General features: G+C 41.8%; 1 protein-coding gene across 1 annotated transcript; it reads right to left on the bottom strand.

Moving 5' to 3' along the window:
* Positions 1–469: 469 nt before the first annotated feature.
* lzts1 (leucine zipper, putative tumor suppressor 1) lies at positions 470–15,100 on the bottom strand. Its single transcript, XM_028579201.1, has 9 exons — positions 15,049–15,100; positions 11,679–12,025; positions 10,632–10,769; positions 8,724–8,886; positions 7,175–7,566; positions 6,356–6,529; positions 5,122–5,253; positions 3,221–3,415; positions 470–1,202 (listed from the first exon to the last, which is right to left on the bottom strand). Exons 2-9 carry the CDS (start codon positions 11,907–11,909, stop codon positions 651–653), a joined length of 1,977 nt encoding a protein of 658 aa, XP_028435002.1. The 5' UTR covers positions 11,910–12,025; positions 15,049–15,100; the 3' UTR covers positions 470–650.
* Between the last annotated feature and the right edge of the window lie 1,856 nt (positions 15,101–16,956).

Genomic DNA, 16,956 nt, shown 5'->3' with positions numbered 1-16,956 from the left:
AAAAGCACCCTTCAGCGTCTGTACGGGACGCACCGGGCAGAGCATCAACGCGACTGCGTCGCTGTAAGATGACGTTGTATTAAGAGCAACAATGAGTAGTATGAAAGACAGAAATGCCGTGTTAGAAGGGTGGTTGGGGTGGTAGATGGGTCAAACAACGCAGGACTTTCACCCAGGAGACCGGGTTTCGTGTTCCGTTCTTGTACCACCATCTTTTCCTTAACCTAACTGTCCTGTTCTTTTGCCGCTAGTCAGTCAGTATGTCCCGACCCAGAGCGTCAAAAGTAAAATCAACAATCCCGACGCTAAAGGAGACTTTGAACGTGAATAACAGATGCCAAAGGACGTGCTTTTAGAGTGAATAACAAACAGCAAAGGACACCTAGAGTCCCGACGCTAAAGGAGACTTTTGGCGTGAACAACAAATGCCAAAGGATGCACTTTTAGAGTGAATAACCAATGCCAAAGCACGCAGAGAGTCCCAACGCAAAAGGCGACTTTTAGCACGAATAACAAACGCAAAAGGCACATGACCAAGCGTCCGTATTTTAAGCAAAGGGAGAGTGAGAATGTGTTGATCAGAAAAATCTGTTGTGAAAAATAGCCAAGTGCCGTGGGCCACTTTAACCGAATGTGTGTGAGCGTTCCCATCAAATCTCTGTGGCAATAACGTCGTCGTATGTCTGTAACCCTGAGCTGTAGTTGATGTCCATGCCGAGCTCCGTGCGGCTCTCCAGTTCAGCGGTCAGCTCCTTCAGGATCCTCTCCAGGTCCTGGTTCTTCTTGTGCATTTGCAGGTAGTTGATCTGGAGCTGCTTCTGGTACTTGATGACCCTGTCTTTCTCCTTGTTCCAAGTTTTCCTCTCCTGCTCAAAGCTGTTGGCCTGCCTCTCCTGCGCGTCCTTCTCCTCCCCGAGCTGCCGCTTCAGCCTCTCCACTTCTCTCTGGAGGGATTCTGCGGAGATGTGTTCGCTGTTCTCCCCCGCCTGTCCCTGGGCGGGGGAGTCTGAGCCCTGGTCTGTGAGTCTTTCCGAGGCCGGAGTGTTGGCCTGGGCCTCGGGTTGCAAACCGAGCTGCAGCCTCTGCTCTTTGGCCATTGCCAGATCTTTTTTCATTCCCTGAATGTCTTTCTCCAGTTTGCCCACTTTCTCTCTCAGCAAATCAGCCTCATTCTTCTTGCGCTGCAGTTCATTTTGGCACACCTGAATCAGAAATGGAAAATGTTCAGACATAGGCAGCAATTAGGAGGACTATTTGACTAGCGCTGCACGATATGAGGAAAATATAAGACATGCGATAACGCTGTTGAATGTCACGATAGCGATAAATAAACAGATATTATACACTCAGTTCTGCATTTCTGCTGCTTTCAGTATTCTGCTAAAATATGACAAATCGCTTGTTTAATTTCAAACAAATGAAAGGAAATCATTTCTAACATCCTTATATTGAACAAATTGAGAATTGAATTGAAAGTAAAAGGCACCACTGAAAAAAGTGCAATGACGTTATATTTTAAAGTGCAGTTTTCTGCTGATTTTTTTTTTCAACTAACTCGAAAAATCTCGGAGTGTCTTTTGCTATATGTCGCAGCTTTTTCGTGATGTGTTTATTGCGCCAGTTGATATCGCGATGGCGATAAAAAGCAATATATAGTTCTGCCCTAATTTTGACTGATATTGTAACAGGTCTAATTATATGAATGCCACTTATTAAGACTATGATTATATACATCTGCTAAAACACGGACATTGAAAACAGTCTTAAGGTCACAGTTGATTGTAGCACCTAATGCTAAATATCCATCCTGACTGAGTGCTTTAATATAATTTTTTATTATTATAACCTTTATTTAACAAGGAGAAACCCATTAAGATTAAGAATCCCCTTTTAAAGGGTGACCTGGCCAAGACAGGCAGCAGCATATAAAAAACACAGACAAGAGACACAAGAGGACTAAGTTAATCAAACTAAAATAAAGTAAAGTAAAGCAATTCACATTACATAAATTATAAGCACTGTGTGGGCATTTTATCTGCATGTCTGTCGGTTTTGCTTTAGGCCGGATGGCCTTTGTATTTAGTTTTGGGTGGTGATGGCGCAGTGAATATGACACACGCATTTGGTGTGGGAGACCTGGGTTCGATTCCCACATCAACCAATGTGTCCCTGAGCAGGACACTTAACCCCTAGTTGCTCCAGAGGCGTGTTACCTCTGACATATATAGCAATTGGAAGTCGCTTTGGATAAAAGTGTCAGCTAAATGACATGTAATGTAACGTAAAGCTTATTTTATTTTACCATGTGACAGTTTTTGAGTTCTTTGCTCTTGTGATTACCTCACGTGTCTCTGTTGTCCTGCCCAGCATGTCTATCCTTGTCAACCTTGTCTTTGTCTTAATGTTTCCCTGTTGTTTGTTTATGGTTGCGTGTTACCCGTGTTCTTTCTGTGTTCTCTGTTTATCCTCGTTCTATCCACATAGTAATAGTTTTTATCATTGTATTTATTATATATTTTTTTTAATTCTGTGTCTTTTGTCTTCATAAGGGTACTTGTCATTTCACTTGTTTATCACTGAGGGTGAGCTGCAGAAACATTTCGATGGACAGCTGCTGTCCAATGACAATAAAAGGTATTCTATTCTTCTATTTCATGCTTCAGTTTCCTGTTTTACTTTGTATAGTCCGTTTCTCCTGCGTCATGTCTCGTTTTACTTCCGTTCGTCGTTCGACTGGTCGTGACTGCTTTCCCAAGATGGCGCCCGCCCGTTAGCTAGATTCATTTTACGCCGGATTTGTCCTTTAAGGGCCATGGGTACACCAATGGTCTGCTCTGCCCTGATTTGTTCCACCTGTTCATCAGCCCTCATGTCACCTGTCTGTCGTTACTACCCTTGTTACCTTGTGTATTTAATCTCTGTGCTTTCTTTGTATCTTGTCGGTTCATCGTCTTCACTCCCTGTGTCATTTTCTGCGTCGCTCCTTCCTTATGGTTTTGCCTTTCCTAGTCTTTAGTTTTTTTGGGGGGATTTTGCGTTGGATTCTTTTTTGCCTGCCTCAGGATACCTTCTGTTGTAAGTCATGTTTTTGTTTAATACATCTTTCGACTCTGCCTGCTGCCTCCTCGACGCTACACTCTGCATTTTGGGTCCAAGCCGGTTATGCCCCTAGACCTGACCATGTTTTTATTTGAATGAATTGATTCCTGAACAGACTAACCTCAACCTCTATGGTGCGAGAGTGGAGTTTGTTCTCTTGGTCTTTGTTCTGTCTCTCGAGCATCTCCATCTTTGCTGTGTTTTCCTTCAGTGACACCCTGAGGCTGACCATCTCGTTGAGCTTGTGGTTGACGTCCGCCTGGCAGTCTCTCAGTTGCTGTTTCAACAAGGAGATCTCCCCCGTCTTCTGGCACACCTACGTTTGGATTTGGAGACAATTATGAATATGAAGCCGTCAATAATAAGTAATTACGTGTTTGATATGTACTTCACACTGGGAGTTGAAAGGAAAAATCAACCGCCGGATATCCTTATATTGTTAATAATGTTCAAGGCTTCTTGTACATTTGGACAATTATGGATTCTGTGCATTTCCCATAATGACAGCACCCAGAAAATGTCTGGGAACTTGTTGAATTGGTTTGTGTGCACAGTGTTATAAAGGTCTATAAAACACAAAAGATACTAAGATGCTAAATACTTGAAATGAACATTAAGTATTACTAAATGATAAATGGCAATATGGGGAACACTACTTTTTAGGTTGATAATATGTTTAAATGTGCACTAATTGATTTTATTTGGCGCAATCGGCTTTAAACACAAACATTACATATCCTCAGAATAGACTGTACATAAAGTTGTTTGGCAAATGTATTAGCAAATAGTTGCCTATTTACATCCAGCAGACAAAAAGCAACATTAACATTCATTTGAAGTCATGTTTCTAGCCAAATGTAATCCAATATTTGCTCTCCTTTTAGCTCTGTTCTCTTGTCTCTTTAGTTGCCAGATGTTCCACTATGTTCACCAGCTATGTAAAGTCTCTAACTTTGTTTGTCTGCTGTTTCAACCCATTCTCACTCTGAACTCGTAAAATACGGACGTTTGGACAGTGGCTGTCAGCGTCTGAAACGACGCAAAAAAGTGCCCTTCAGCGTGTTTGTGGAACGAGCCAGGGAGAGCAGCAGCTACACGGAATTGAAGGTGACGTAGCACTAAGAGCGACTACGGTAGTGAGTAGTATGAAAGGCCGAAAATCCGCATAGGGAGGTTGCTTGGGTTGGTGGATGGGTCAAACAACACAGGACTTTCACTCCGGAGACTGGGGATCGTGTCCCGCGTGTTACGTTTCCTAAACCCAACCATCCACTTCTTTTCCTAAACCCAACCGTCCCGTTGGAAACGTAAGCCCACCCACAACCTTTTCCTTAACCCAACTGCGTTAAAAGTGACGCCAATAGTCCCGACCCAGCGCGTTTAGATAAAGCGTGTTTAGATATGACGCTAAAGGAGACTTTTATTGTCAATAACACACCAAATGCACCTGACCAAGCGTCCGTATATTTCACGTGATGGGAGTGAGAATCTGTTGGCCGCTTTGTGTTGGGCAGGGAGGGCACAGTTGGTTTATGAGAGCATGTTTGCGGCAAAACAGCTGGAAACCGGTCTGATGAGATTGGTGATACTGAACCAAAACAGTAAAATTACCGTCTGTAAAACCAAAACAATGAGCTGAGAGTTGCTAAAAAAAGCTCCCTCGACATGAGAAAAACAGCAGTTGGTAGATAATTCTGTGGATTCCTCCATTCGAGTGGTCCCTTTCACGTTACACGTAACAAAAGTAGGTAAAATGAAGTAGGTAAAAAAAGTAATGTTCCTGATGTTAAAAGGCAACATTGTAAACTACTGAGGAAAATGTAAATAGAGAAGTTGGCATCTTCGACTCTTTTATGGATTTATATACTCTTTTCATGGATGCATGATGGTGGATTATTCCTCTAGTGATGGAAGGACATTATATTCCCTCATCTCAGTAGCAGCCTTCAAGGTTGTCCTATGTTGTATTGTGAGCTACAAGGTATTAAACCCAATTCATATCATGAATGACTCATGACTCACCTCCCATTGAGTTTCCTCGAGTGTCGGAGCGAGCTGTGTGCTCTCTGATGCATAAGTCCTCAGTCTGAGCCCCACGAGATCCTTCTCTCTGGTAAGCTTTAAGACATCCTCCTGAAGCCTCTCCTTCTCCACCTGTACAAGAGTTTTTTTTTTCTCATTTCACTCATTCATGCAAGGTGTGCGATATCTATGCTTCTACTACTGCTTTTTTTTGTTCTTAACCCTCTGAGGATGAAAGACACACCAGCGCTCAAAAAGCGATATTAGGCTACAACATTTCATTTCAGATTTTTTTTCATTTCATATATTACAGTACTTTGTAAACCTAAGACTTTGGTCGACTCATTTCAAACATCAACGTTTCAGCTTTAGCGCCCCAATTATCTCTTTACACATTGCTCTAGAAAAAATTGTGGGCGTCCCTATACGGAAAGCTGAGTTTGTTCTGAACATTTTGATATGAAATCAATGATCGGTTCTATGCAAATACCCTAAAAAGGTAAATTGAAGAAGATGTGTGACAAAACCCTTAGACCTCAGAGGGTAACCCTTGTGTTGTCTTCCATTCGATCATGAACTTGTCATCCTCCCGCGTCAGAAAACCTTTTTGTAACGTTTTTGTCTTTTTATTCTCTACACTTTTGGCACTTATTTGAATGTTTTTAGACACCACAAACACCAATTTATTACCAGTAGTTTTACACTTATTTTTGAAATTCATTGTCAATAAACAGATTACATTATGTGCTTACATAATTGCAAAAGGGTTGTAGAAAGAAGTGGCTGATCTGTAATGCAATATCTAAATTGCCCATTATCAGCAACCATTCATCCAATGTTCCAAAGGCACATTCTGTTTACTAATCTGACATCATTTCAAAGGCTAACTGAGAAAACATTGGAGAACCCTTTTGCAATTATGGAAGCACATAATGTAATCTGAAAACTGCTGCACTGATTAAAAAAGCAATACAGCTGATATTCTGTCTATAATGGAGTGGAATGGAAATATCTAAGTGACCCCAAACTTTTGACCGGTAGCGTATATCTTTAGTATTTTGTAGAACCAAACCTATGGAGGGTTGATGGTTTGTAACACTTGTGCTTAAAATATTTGGTGGCCCCTCCATTTGAAATGGTCTAGAACCGCCACTGATAATTTGAGAAAGGGTTGGTGGGATGAAGATGAACCAGAAATGAAGGGGACTGGAAAGAAAAGAGGAGGTGGGCTGACCTGGAGCTGGCTGACCTGCAGCTGGAGCGCTTGCTGGGTTTTTGCGGCCATTTGGGAGACTTGGCGTAGCTTAGTGGAGCATCGCTCCTTCAGCCCCTCCATCTCTTCAGCACAGTACCTTTGTCTCTCCTCAAACAGCTGGCAGGTGTCTGTTTCTTTGTCTTCAAAACTCCCCTGTTGCAAGGTGAAGACATCTCAGTTAAACATGACCACAGTTCAGCGGTGGAAGACGGATTCAGATCCTCTACTTAAGTAAAAGTACTAATACCACACGGTTAAAACACTGCATTGCAAAATGTAACTCAAGTAAAAGTTTGTAAGTATCATCGGGAAAATGTACTTTAAGTATTCAAAGTAAAGGTACTCAATGCAGAAAAACCCTCACGTTTTAGAAACTGGAAATGATCCAAACACTTCTTTCAATCAACTAAGTGATTAATTGGTTAATAATTTCAGCTGTACTTGTAGGCATGTATATTGTTGGGTAGTTTCATTTATAATAAAACATCATATTTTATAAACTACATGTGTTTTGGGTGCAAAAATCTTAAATCATAATTTGTAAAATAACTAGTAACTAAAACTGCCAGATGAATGTAGTGTAGTATAGAGTAAAAAGTACAATATTTCTCTCTGAAATGTAGCGGCTTAGAAGTAGAAAGTGGCACGGAAAGAAAAGACTCAAGTAAAGTACAAGTACCTCAAATTTGTACTTAAGTACATTACTTGAGTAAATGTACTTATTTTCAGTTTACCACTGCCACAGTTGTACAATCTATTTACTGATCTTGATTAAGAGCACATGCTGCAGCTTGGTACCTGTAGCTCCTGCAGTTCAGTCTCTCTCTCCAGCAGCCTTTGTTCCAAGCGTTCAATCAGTAACTCGTCTGTAGTAATGGGGGACCGAATCCCAGCTGCAGTTTCGGAGAGAGCGCTTGGCTCATCTGCAGAAAGTGGGGCGCCAGCGTCCCCATTAGCCTTAGATGCCAACCCTCCGCTGTTCAAAGCAGCCCTGTAGCTACAGTCAAGGTTAGTGCTATTCCCATTGACCCATGGAGGGAAATTGGACTGCACTCCCTTGCTGAGGCTGTTTGCGAGAGCTGAGATGCCATCGCTGTGACTGACAGGGCCCGTGGAAGCACTTAGGCTGCCGCTGGTGCTGTGGGTGGGCAGGCTAGACATCGAGTTCCGTCCAGAGTCGGAGAGAGTCCCTGAACGTAAAAAGAGATGACAAATTATTTTAGTGTAATCTGTCGTTCAACCTGAGTAATGTTTTTTTATATTATTATTAAGGTCTGTTTATTAATGATTTTCAGTGTAGTGAAAACATAAACAAAATACAGTCAAAACTACTTAACATCTACCCCCCCCACCCGACCCACCCATCTAGGGGTAAGGGTTACCCCCCTAAATTAAAAATGTATATATTTACCTGAAAGGAGAATGGAATAAATACATGCAATTAAATAAATAATTAGGAATCAATAACAACATACGAAGCTACACTGTATAATTGGGTTACATTCTTTGCTTCCACTTCTTTCTACAAATGTCAAGAAAGGCTGCCAAAGAGTATGGTACTTTAAAACAGACCCTTAAAGAGAGTATATTATCTGCTCTAGTTTAAGATATTGCATAACTTTTATATGAAGAGGGTAGAGGGTCTTTCCATCTGAAAAGATTGAGACGCCTGGCCAACAAAGTGCAAAAGACCAGCATGTTACACTTATTAATACTTAGATCAGGGGTCTCAAACTCATTTTCACTGAGAGCCACACATGGAAAATGAGAATCATAAAGGGCCAGCCATATTTAGTTTATTGACATGCTTTTAATTGATAAAAGTAACATATTTTTGACTGTATTATTGCATGTCTCCTATAGCTTTCTCACTTACAGTTTGGTCCAAATGAAGCCCTAAAATCATAGAGTCATAGAGTTTTGCAAATAGCAAAACAATTAATTCTGATTACATTTTTAAAAGCAGGCTACCACACAGCCCACTCACAACAACTGGTTTCACAGCCTGAATATGCAAACTCTCTGGTTGTGTGAACATTTGTGGGTGTCAAAGTCTGCAAATCTGCCAAATTGTGTCGAGTGTCGCGTAACTACAGTTTGAAAACTTGTTCTCGCGCAACTAGACAAAATTTATTGTGAACATAAATTGATAATGTGGGCCGGATCAAAATTTGTGAGGGGCCAGATTTGGCCCGCGGGCCTTGAGTTTGACTTAGATGCTTATCCTGTGATTTAACACCAAACAGAGCAGTGATAATGGGACGGATCAATTGGCTCCTTTAGTATTAGAGAAAGAGTGAGTAATCTCATTTTAAGGCAACCGTTTATCAATAATATCGATAAAGACCTGAGAAGGTGTCTCGCTTGTGTCTAATGTCTGGACTCCTCGCTTTCTCCAGAGGACAAAGGATGTGGTCCAGGCTGTTGTGGCCTGTCTCTGTGGACGATGTACTCCTGGGAATCACAGGCTTGAAGGCAGTGGAACGGACCAATGACTTGTCAGCAGAGGCCTAGAAGAGTGAAATGACAAGCAGTCATGGTTACTCTTCCCATTTTTTGGATTTTATATTCAGTGGCTCCTCTTAGCTGTAACAGAGAGTACAATGAGACAAGGATGGGTCACATTGTGAAAACTTAGAAAGAGAATCACAATGACTGGCTTTCACTGAGATAAATATTGTCATGTGCTGGAAGTCTGTACAAATGAAATGGCGAGATCCCCCCCAACCCCAAACCACTGAAGCGTGCAGAATGGCTTCACTACAAGCTGGCGGTATTAAAAGCCACACAGCAGTAGTTGCAAGTAAGATTCACCAGACTGTCATAAAAGAGAAAACTCATTTCAAAGATGAACTTATACTCCACATGCCCCATCTGTGCTGTCCAAGAAACGTCACAAGCAGTACTATTCCACCCCTCCTTTCTCTCCTCCTCTCCTCCCCTCTGCATTCCCCCCCCTCCCTCCCCGCCCACCCCTTTTTGCTGTCTGAGTTAAGATGAATAGCCCTTCTCTGTGATATTAATAATATGAGCTACTGCTGAAGTGTAAGAGGTAAAGCTTGTGAGCTCAGCATTCCTTCTCACTGACTTCATGACTGGGATGCCTTTCCTCACCCCACCACCCCCCTTTTTTTCTATCCCTCAAACTCTCTTTGGCCCTCGATCTCTCTCTCCTTTCTCTCTTATTCTCTGCTCTGTCTCTTTCAAAGCTGCTTCCTATTCCTCTCCTTTCTCCCCCTCTTCTTGCCCCTGAGGAATAAAGACCTATTGAAGGAGAGTCCGTCTTGGCACAGAAATGACTGCACTGAGAAGATCAAGGCATTCTTAGGTCATTAATCTGGGAGGGGGGCGGGGGGGTGATTAATAAACTGGGAAGGTTCAACACAGGTTTATAAGGACTGGCTGCTACCAATTAAACTACCTGCTGGGCATGTTTTATCCTCAACTTGGCTGTGAGGTTGAAGTCTGTTGCAGTTATGCAGTGTGACTTCTTAATGGTTGGAAGAATAACCGGTTCCAGTCAAATAAAGCACAGTGCTGCTACATTTGACCAGGCTATAATGAATGGACATACAATCAGAATCTCAGCTAACATCTGATATATCTGATGAAATATAGTTTTTTGTACAGTATGAACAAATTAGAGCTGCAACGATTAGTCGACTAATTGATTAGTCGATCGACAGGAAAATCTTTGCCAGACATTTAGATAATCGATGAATCAAGTAATCTTTCATGCGAAAATAACAGAAAACGTTGTTATTAGCATCTCAAATTGACAAGTAAGACATTACCTTGGACCTCAAGACACATGAATGGACATTTTTCCACTATTTTCTGACATTTTATAGACCAAACAATTATTCGATGAATCTATAAAATAATCGGCAGGTTAATCGATAATGAAAATAATCGTTAGTTGCAGCACTAGAACAAATGATATATGAGAGTTGTTGATAGGTGCATATAGTTACCTTTGCACGATGCCAGGCTAGCTGTTTCCCCCTGTTTCCAGTCTTTATGCTAAGCTAAGCTGCTAAGCTAAGTTTACCATCTGGTGGCTCCAGCTAAACATTTACTGTACAAAATGTGAGTTTGCTATTAATCTTTTCATGTAACTCGTGGCAAAGCAAATATAGATATATTCCAAAAATGTGGAACCATTCCTTTTAAAATATAATCATTTACATTGTTTAATTAAAGTCTAACATTTGGGTAAAGCACGAGGGAAGAAACATTGGGGCATTTTGCTCACCCTTTCAGCCATGTTTCCTGACATGAGCAACAGTTTTGGTTGCAGTCGCCCATCTGATTCCCCATCTCGGTTCTTTCCACCCGCGCGACCTTCCATTGGTCCTCCTCTGTGGTGCGCTGACCTCGGTTTATGGCTCACCTTTTAGGGAAAAGGATAAACATGTTATGCTTTGTGGTGTCATTTGTGGAAAGTCGCCGGACGCCACAATCTTCTGAACATAGTCATACTGAGAAATCCAGAGAGAGTTGTGTGGAGCTGATAGTCTTAATTAGCTTCGTAGCAACTCATTTGGCAATGGCTTGAATGTTACTGACGTTCATTAATATAAAAAAATTACGCACTAAAGCTTTAAACCATAGTGTTAATTAGGGCTGGGCGATATGGAGAAAATATCACGATATTTTTGTCCAAATATATCGATATTGTGGCGATATTGTAGGGTTGAATATGAGTGCTTTCACAAAACATTTACACAATGACATTTTTGAGAAACAATCATCAGTAACATGGATATAATGACTGAGTTGGTAAAGGTAAATAACAGAACAGCTAGAACAGTCTGGAAAGTTCAGAAAATGGCCTTGCTTTACTGTAATGCAGCCTTTCAAACCAGGAAAGATGCCACATAACAAATATTACGATATCCAAAATGTTAAGGTGCAGTAGGTTTGTTGATATCTGAACTCAACTGCCAAACAAATACAACACCACCCTCCCTCAAATTCTGCTCATGGGTGGGTGGAGCTGTCCGGATGCCAATTTAATCCCCCACTGCTCAAAATTAGTTCATTATCTCTCACACAGAGAGACATTTCTTTTGTAAATAATTCCACCATTCATCACAATCCAACTCTTTTATTCTAAAGCTTTGCCCCACCCCCCTCAGGAGCTCCGCCCCCCCTAGATTCACAGACAGATGTGCGGAAAGGAGCGGAAGGTACCGAAAAAAGTAACGGAGCAATCCCAGAAGTGGAACTAATACCTAGACTAATGTCAATATAATATCGATATATTGCCCGGCCTTGGTGTTTAGCTGATGGCACAGACCTTGATGTAAAAGAAATCTTCACTTCGTCCTGAGCGGGAGTGGGACAGGCCTTTAGAGGGCTGAGCGGCGGACGAGGAGCCCTGAGCGAAGCCGCACGTCAGCAACTCGTCAAGGCTGCAACCTCCACTCTTTCTGTGAGCGTTGGCTCTCTTCTTCAACCTGTGTTCAGACGCCTGGCAGTGTTTGCTGTCGAGGCTGTCGCCGTTGACGAGGCTGCTGACGCTGCCCATGGTCCTGCAGGCATAGGTGAGGGGAGGGTGGGGCTCAAGTCCAGGTGGTCGAGTTACACAGAAGTGAAGGGAAGACACAACTCATGACCCCGGAGAAGAACTGTCAGTGGCTCCATCTGCAAGACAAGAGGAGAATAATACACTCGAGAGCTGCAACGATTCGCCCATTAGTTGTCAACCAGTAAATTAATCGACAGCTATTTTCATAATGAATGAATCGACAAGTAACTCTCTTATTCCAGCTCGTTAAATGTGAATATTTTTCTAGTTTCTTCACTCCTCTGTGACAGTAAACTGAATATTGTTTGAGTTGTGGACAAAACAAGACCTTTGAGGTCATCATCTTGGGCTTTGGGAGACACTGATTTACATTCCCCCACCCCATTTTTTTTCACATTTTATAGACCAAACAACTAATTGATTGATCAAGAAAATAATCGACAGATTAATCAATAATGGAAATAATGATTACAGCCTTAAAGCACAAGTAAACATTGATCTAGCTGCTAAACCACGTTCTGATAAGAGCTTCTTCTGTGGTAAATGTATGACTTTGCATAAATACATTTTGCACCATTTTCTGACCAGTTTATAGACCAGACAGCGACAGTGAAAATAATCGTATAAGCTGCAGCCCTAATACGCTTTACACAGAGAAAATATTAGCTGTTGATCCTTGTTTTTAACAAAAGGACAAAACTACGGCATAGCTTTGTGAGATGCTTTTTTAAAATGTTGTTTAATTCTATTGTTTCCTGTTCAGTCCAGACATACAGCGTTGGAGCAGGTGTGTTCAATTGGCAAAACAAACAGAGTGAAAAACCCGTCCATCTTGGCACCGTGCCTGGCTTTGTGTGTCTAGATTTATGGCTCGGCCGTTGGGTTTGACAAATAACCCTTTGGGCGCCCTTCCTCTATCAAACTGGCAATTTGGCCTCTTACGGCCTACTCAACACCTGGCTGGCGCTGCCAACTGAATAACACTATACAAACATTTTGCGTTTGCTATTGTACTTCAACATAGTATAAACAGACCACACAGAAATGTTAAGTATTTGATTAAGGCTTGAATTATGATATAAAGATTGGAATAAGAAGACAGAACGTGAATGGATTTGTGTTGTTAACATTAACGTTGTAGATAGCTAACAGAAAAGAACCTTGAACAGAAATACATAAAGAAAAGGGTCTTCTAAATGGCAAGTTCAGTCTCAAAGCCCTTCCAGATGGCTCTCTTGACAAGACTAAAGTTATCTGCATGTACTGTCGATGTGAATTGAGTTACCGCCGGAATAAGTTGAGTCTCAAATACCACGTGAGCATTAAATACTTGAAAAATATCCCTTTTAAAGTACATTTAGAACAGATACAAAAATGTGGGATTAATTTCGCGATTAATCGCGACTTAACTATGCACAATCATGCGATTAATGGCTAATGATTAAATATTTAAAACCATTTGACAGCCCTACTCATAATAACAAGGACATTTATTCACGGAGGTACTGTGTGATGCTCTCTAATAACTGTCCCCACCTCCCTTTTAACCCTCATGCTGTCCTTCGGTCAAATTTGATCCTCTTTTTCAAAAGTTTCTATATAACAAATATGGGTTTATTTCAAGCAAATTGCCCAAAAATAACATGGATGGTTCCATGCACGAAACAAGGCTGTGATGATCCAGCAACACACATTCACCCTCAGATCTTAACTATTAGTCTAAATAATTCATAATATCTGAGGGGTTTTAAACTCATAATAATATTATATATATATATATATATATATATATATATATATATATAATTTCATATAAATGAGGTATAATGAGCATGAATTCCGAAAATAAGTGTAAAACTAGTGGTAATAGGTTGGAATAAAGTTGGCTACGAAGATGTAACACAGAACTGGGTGATCATTTTTTACTTTATGCTTTGTAAACAGGCAAAACTAGACCGTAAAAAGTGCATGGTGGATGGGAAGACAACACAAGGGTTAAAGACAACCAGATCCCCAGATGCTGTTCATCACGACCTCTAACCCCCTCAGGGGAAAAGTTCCCCCAGTAGTGACTGGGATCCATACTGGCTGATCAGGCCTGCGGGCTCCCCTAACCACCTGGTCCTCAGCGTGTAATCATTTTATAACAGCCACATCAACAAAGCATGGTGCCGTAAGTCACATATTAGTGTACATTTCATTTGGCTTGAGGCTCATCCATGATAGTTGGTTGCACAGTGCTCTTTGTAAGGATGTGCATGGCTGTCAGTGTCATTTTCCTGAGGTGTTTGATGGGTATGCTTGAAGAGGGAAAATGCAGAATGAAGGCGGCATAGCTGATCAAGACTGTCACTTTTCATCACCCAGAAAACAATGATAAGCGAGATGAGACATGTACAAAATAGATGTTTCATCATGAGGAGAATTACAGACGCATCAGAGGCAGACAGCAAAGTGAGACCGAGTAGCAAAGTTTGAGTAGAATAGAAATTGGACAGTTAGGAGAATCCAGCAAAAGCAAAGCTAATCTTAAATTGCATTTGGGGCTTTTTAATCATGAAACAATCTTGTCTTCTAAATGTTTCAGTTTTGATGCTCTCTTTTATCTGGGGTGAAATTCAAAACAAATTTTCGAACGCAAACCACTGAAAAACCTAACCACCAAAAGTATTGACGTATGTTCAATTTGAGCATCGGAGACAGGGAAAGTGAGAAAGAGGAGGAAAGTTTAATTGGCTTCCACGGCAGAATCCAAATCGGACAGTGAGGAGGAGAACACAGCAGAAAGGAAAAGATAATCCTAAATTGCATTGAGGCTTCTTATCACGAAGAATCAGAATCTTCCGGCACAGCTTCAGTTTTCCAATTTGTCTTTCATTTGGGGTGAAATTCAAAACATCTTCTCAAAAATAAACCACTGGAAATGTCGAGCAATGGTACATGTGTTAAATGTGTACCTTCAAAGCAGTCCCCTCAGTCTGTGCTCCTGATGTAAACAGTCTCTGACATGACTGCCTCTATTCCACTGTGCCTGGATGTCTGCCACTAAATCTAAACTCCAGCCTTCACTATCACTCTCAGATATTAGCATCCACCGCTGACATGGGACTCAAGTAATGAACCGATAGATTGTACTTACTGTCAGGTCATTCTAAGCATCCATCTCTAGCAAGGCCCATGCAGAGTCATCTATCCTGTCCTGGAGAGAGTGAACAGGCAGACATGTGTGTGTGTGCGCCTGTCTGTCTGTCTGTGTGTATGCCCTTGAATGAATGAACCAGCAGCAAATGCAAGCCTCATACTATCACCACAGCCAGAAGGTAACTGTTCTGTGGAGGGGGGCGGGGTCCTTTTAGTCAGCCTGTACCCAGCTTTGCATTATAACTGACATGTAAATTCAACTGGGTGTGGGTGGGTGTGTGGGTGTGTTTTGGGACCTCCCGCTTCCCCCAGGGGAGCCAGTGTACAACATGTGCTCCCATAGAACTGGCGTGTGCCGCTCATGTGATTAACTCTCTGCCTTCACAAAAGATCTTATACACCCCCCTATCACCCACAGACACCCTCCGTTTTTTTTGCATTGACTTACTGTGTAATAACCATTCATCCTACCTCCCCTCTCTCCCTCCCTCCCTTCTTCCATCGGTCCCTCCCTCCATCCATCCGTCCCAACCGGTGCCCTGCACCCCACCCTGAACAAACAACACTTCATGTGAAGGAGGGGGGGGGGAAAAAGCCGCTTGCCCTCTCTCTTTTCGCTCTTTGTCTGTTGAAGTGTGCCGGTCTTTGTGTGGACTCTTGTGTGCCCGGTTGATGTATTCTCCCAAAACAGCCCAGGACCGTATTTGAGTGTTAAATAAATGACTAGTCCTCACAATGAGAGGGCTGGAGAGCTTCAGTTTTACCGTGATTTACCACCATCCTGCTGTTATGCTGTTTGTACAGACATTACACACACTGACTCACTCTCTCTCTCACACACACACACACACACACAGCCTCATTGCTGGAGTAAAAGTCTCTCTAAAGGCAGTAGAGCGTTCAGCATCCCACAGAGTACACACTGTTGTTGACAAAACACCTTGTGGATGAAATACGATCACATATCACGACAGGAAAATATACAAGGTACTGTGTTCCAAATGAACAAACAACAGTAACAGAAGAGATATGGCCCCCAAGCTCTGCTGCTGACAAAACAAGTGTAAATCTTATACCCCATATTTGTCACGAGTAAAGGTATACTTTCTCTTAATGTGAAGAAAACGGACAGCTTTTATATGCATCTACTGATAGAACCCCGCTGATTCATCGATATCGTCTCACACACACAGAAAAATCGATAAAGAAATCAAATTGAACTTACGGGCAGCAGCACAACCCCCGCGCCGTGTGATCTTGCAACATGTGCAGACGCAATTGCACTAAAGTTTTCACAATATTACATCATACGGTCTGAAGGCTTTTTTTTCCATAAAGTCTTTTTCACAAAGTCTTTTGACCCATCTCTGTAGATCTACCATAATCTTTTTCAGCAGCACCGCTCATTCATCCTTTCAGCTGGCTATACCATTGTTCCTCCATTTGTCCTATTCGCACATACACACACACACACACACACACACACACACACACACACACACACACACACACACACACACACACACAGACAAGCCGGTTGGTCTGGACAATGACCCTGCTATTACACTTTTATGCTCCCACTCACTTGCTGGAGAGAATTGGTCAATTTCACTTCTATTTGATACAAATAGTGAAGTGATTTGAAAATCCTTTTTCTCGCTCCATCATTTGAAGCAAATTTGAATAAGCACTACAAATGGTCTGACCTCGCGGCTTTCGAGTGGACAGTGTGATGTAAGGCCTTTGGTGAGATGGGATGGGACGAGGGGGTGAATGTGTGCGGATGCATGCATACATCTAATCTGATATCTGATTGGCTGCATGTTTTTTTTCTGTCTTCACAAAAGAATGTGTGCACTCGTTTGTTGTGTGTGTGTGTGTGTGTGTGTGTGTGTGTGTGTGTAAT

Source organism: Perca flavescens, chromosome 5 (genome assembly GCF_004354835.1).
Source record: "Perca flavescens isolate YP-PL-M2 chromosome 5, PFLA_1.0, whole genome shotgun sequence".
NCBI classification, from domain to species: Eukaryota; Metazoa; Chordata; class Actinopteri; order Perciformes; family Percidae; genus Perca; species Perca flavescens.
The sequence above is the reverse complement of the archived record's forward strand: the minus strand, read 5'-3'. Positions and strand labels throughout refer to the sequence as shown.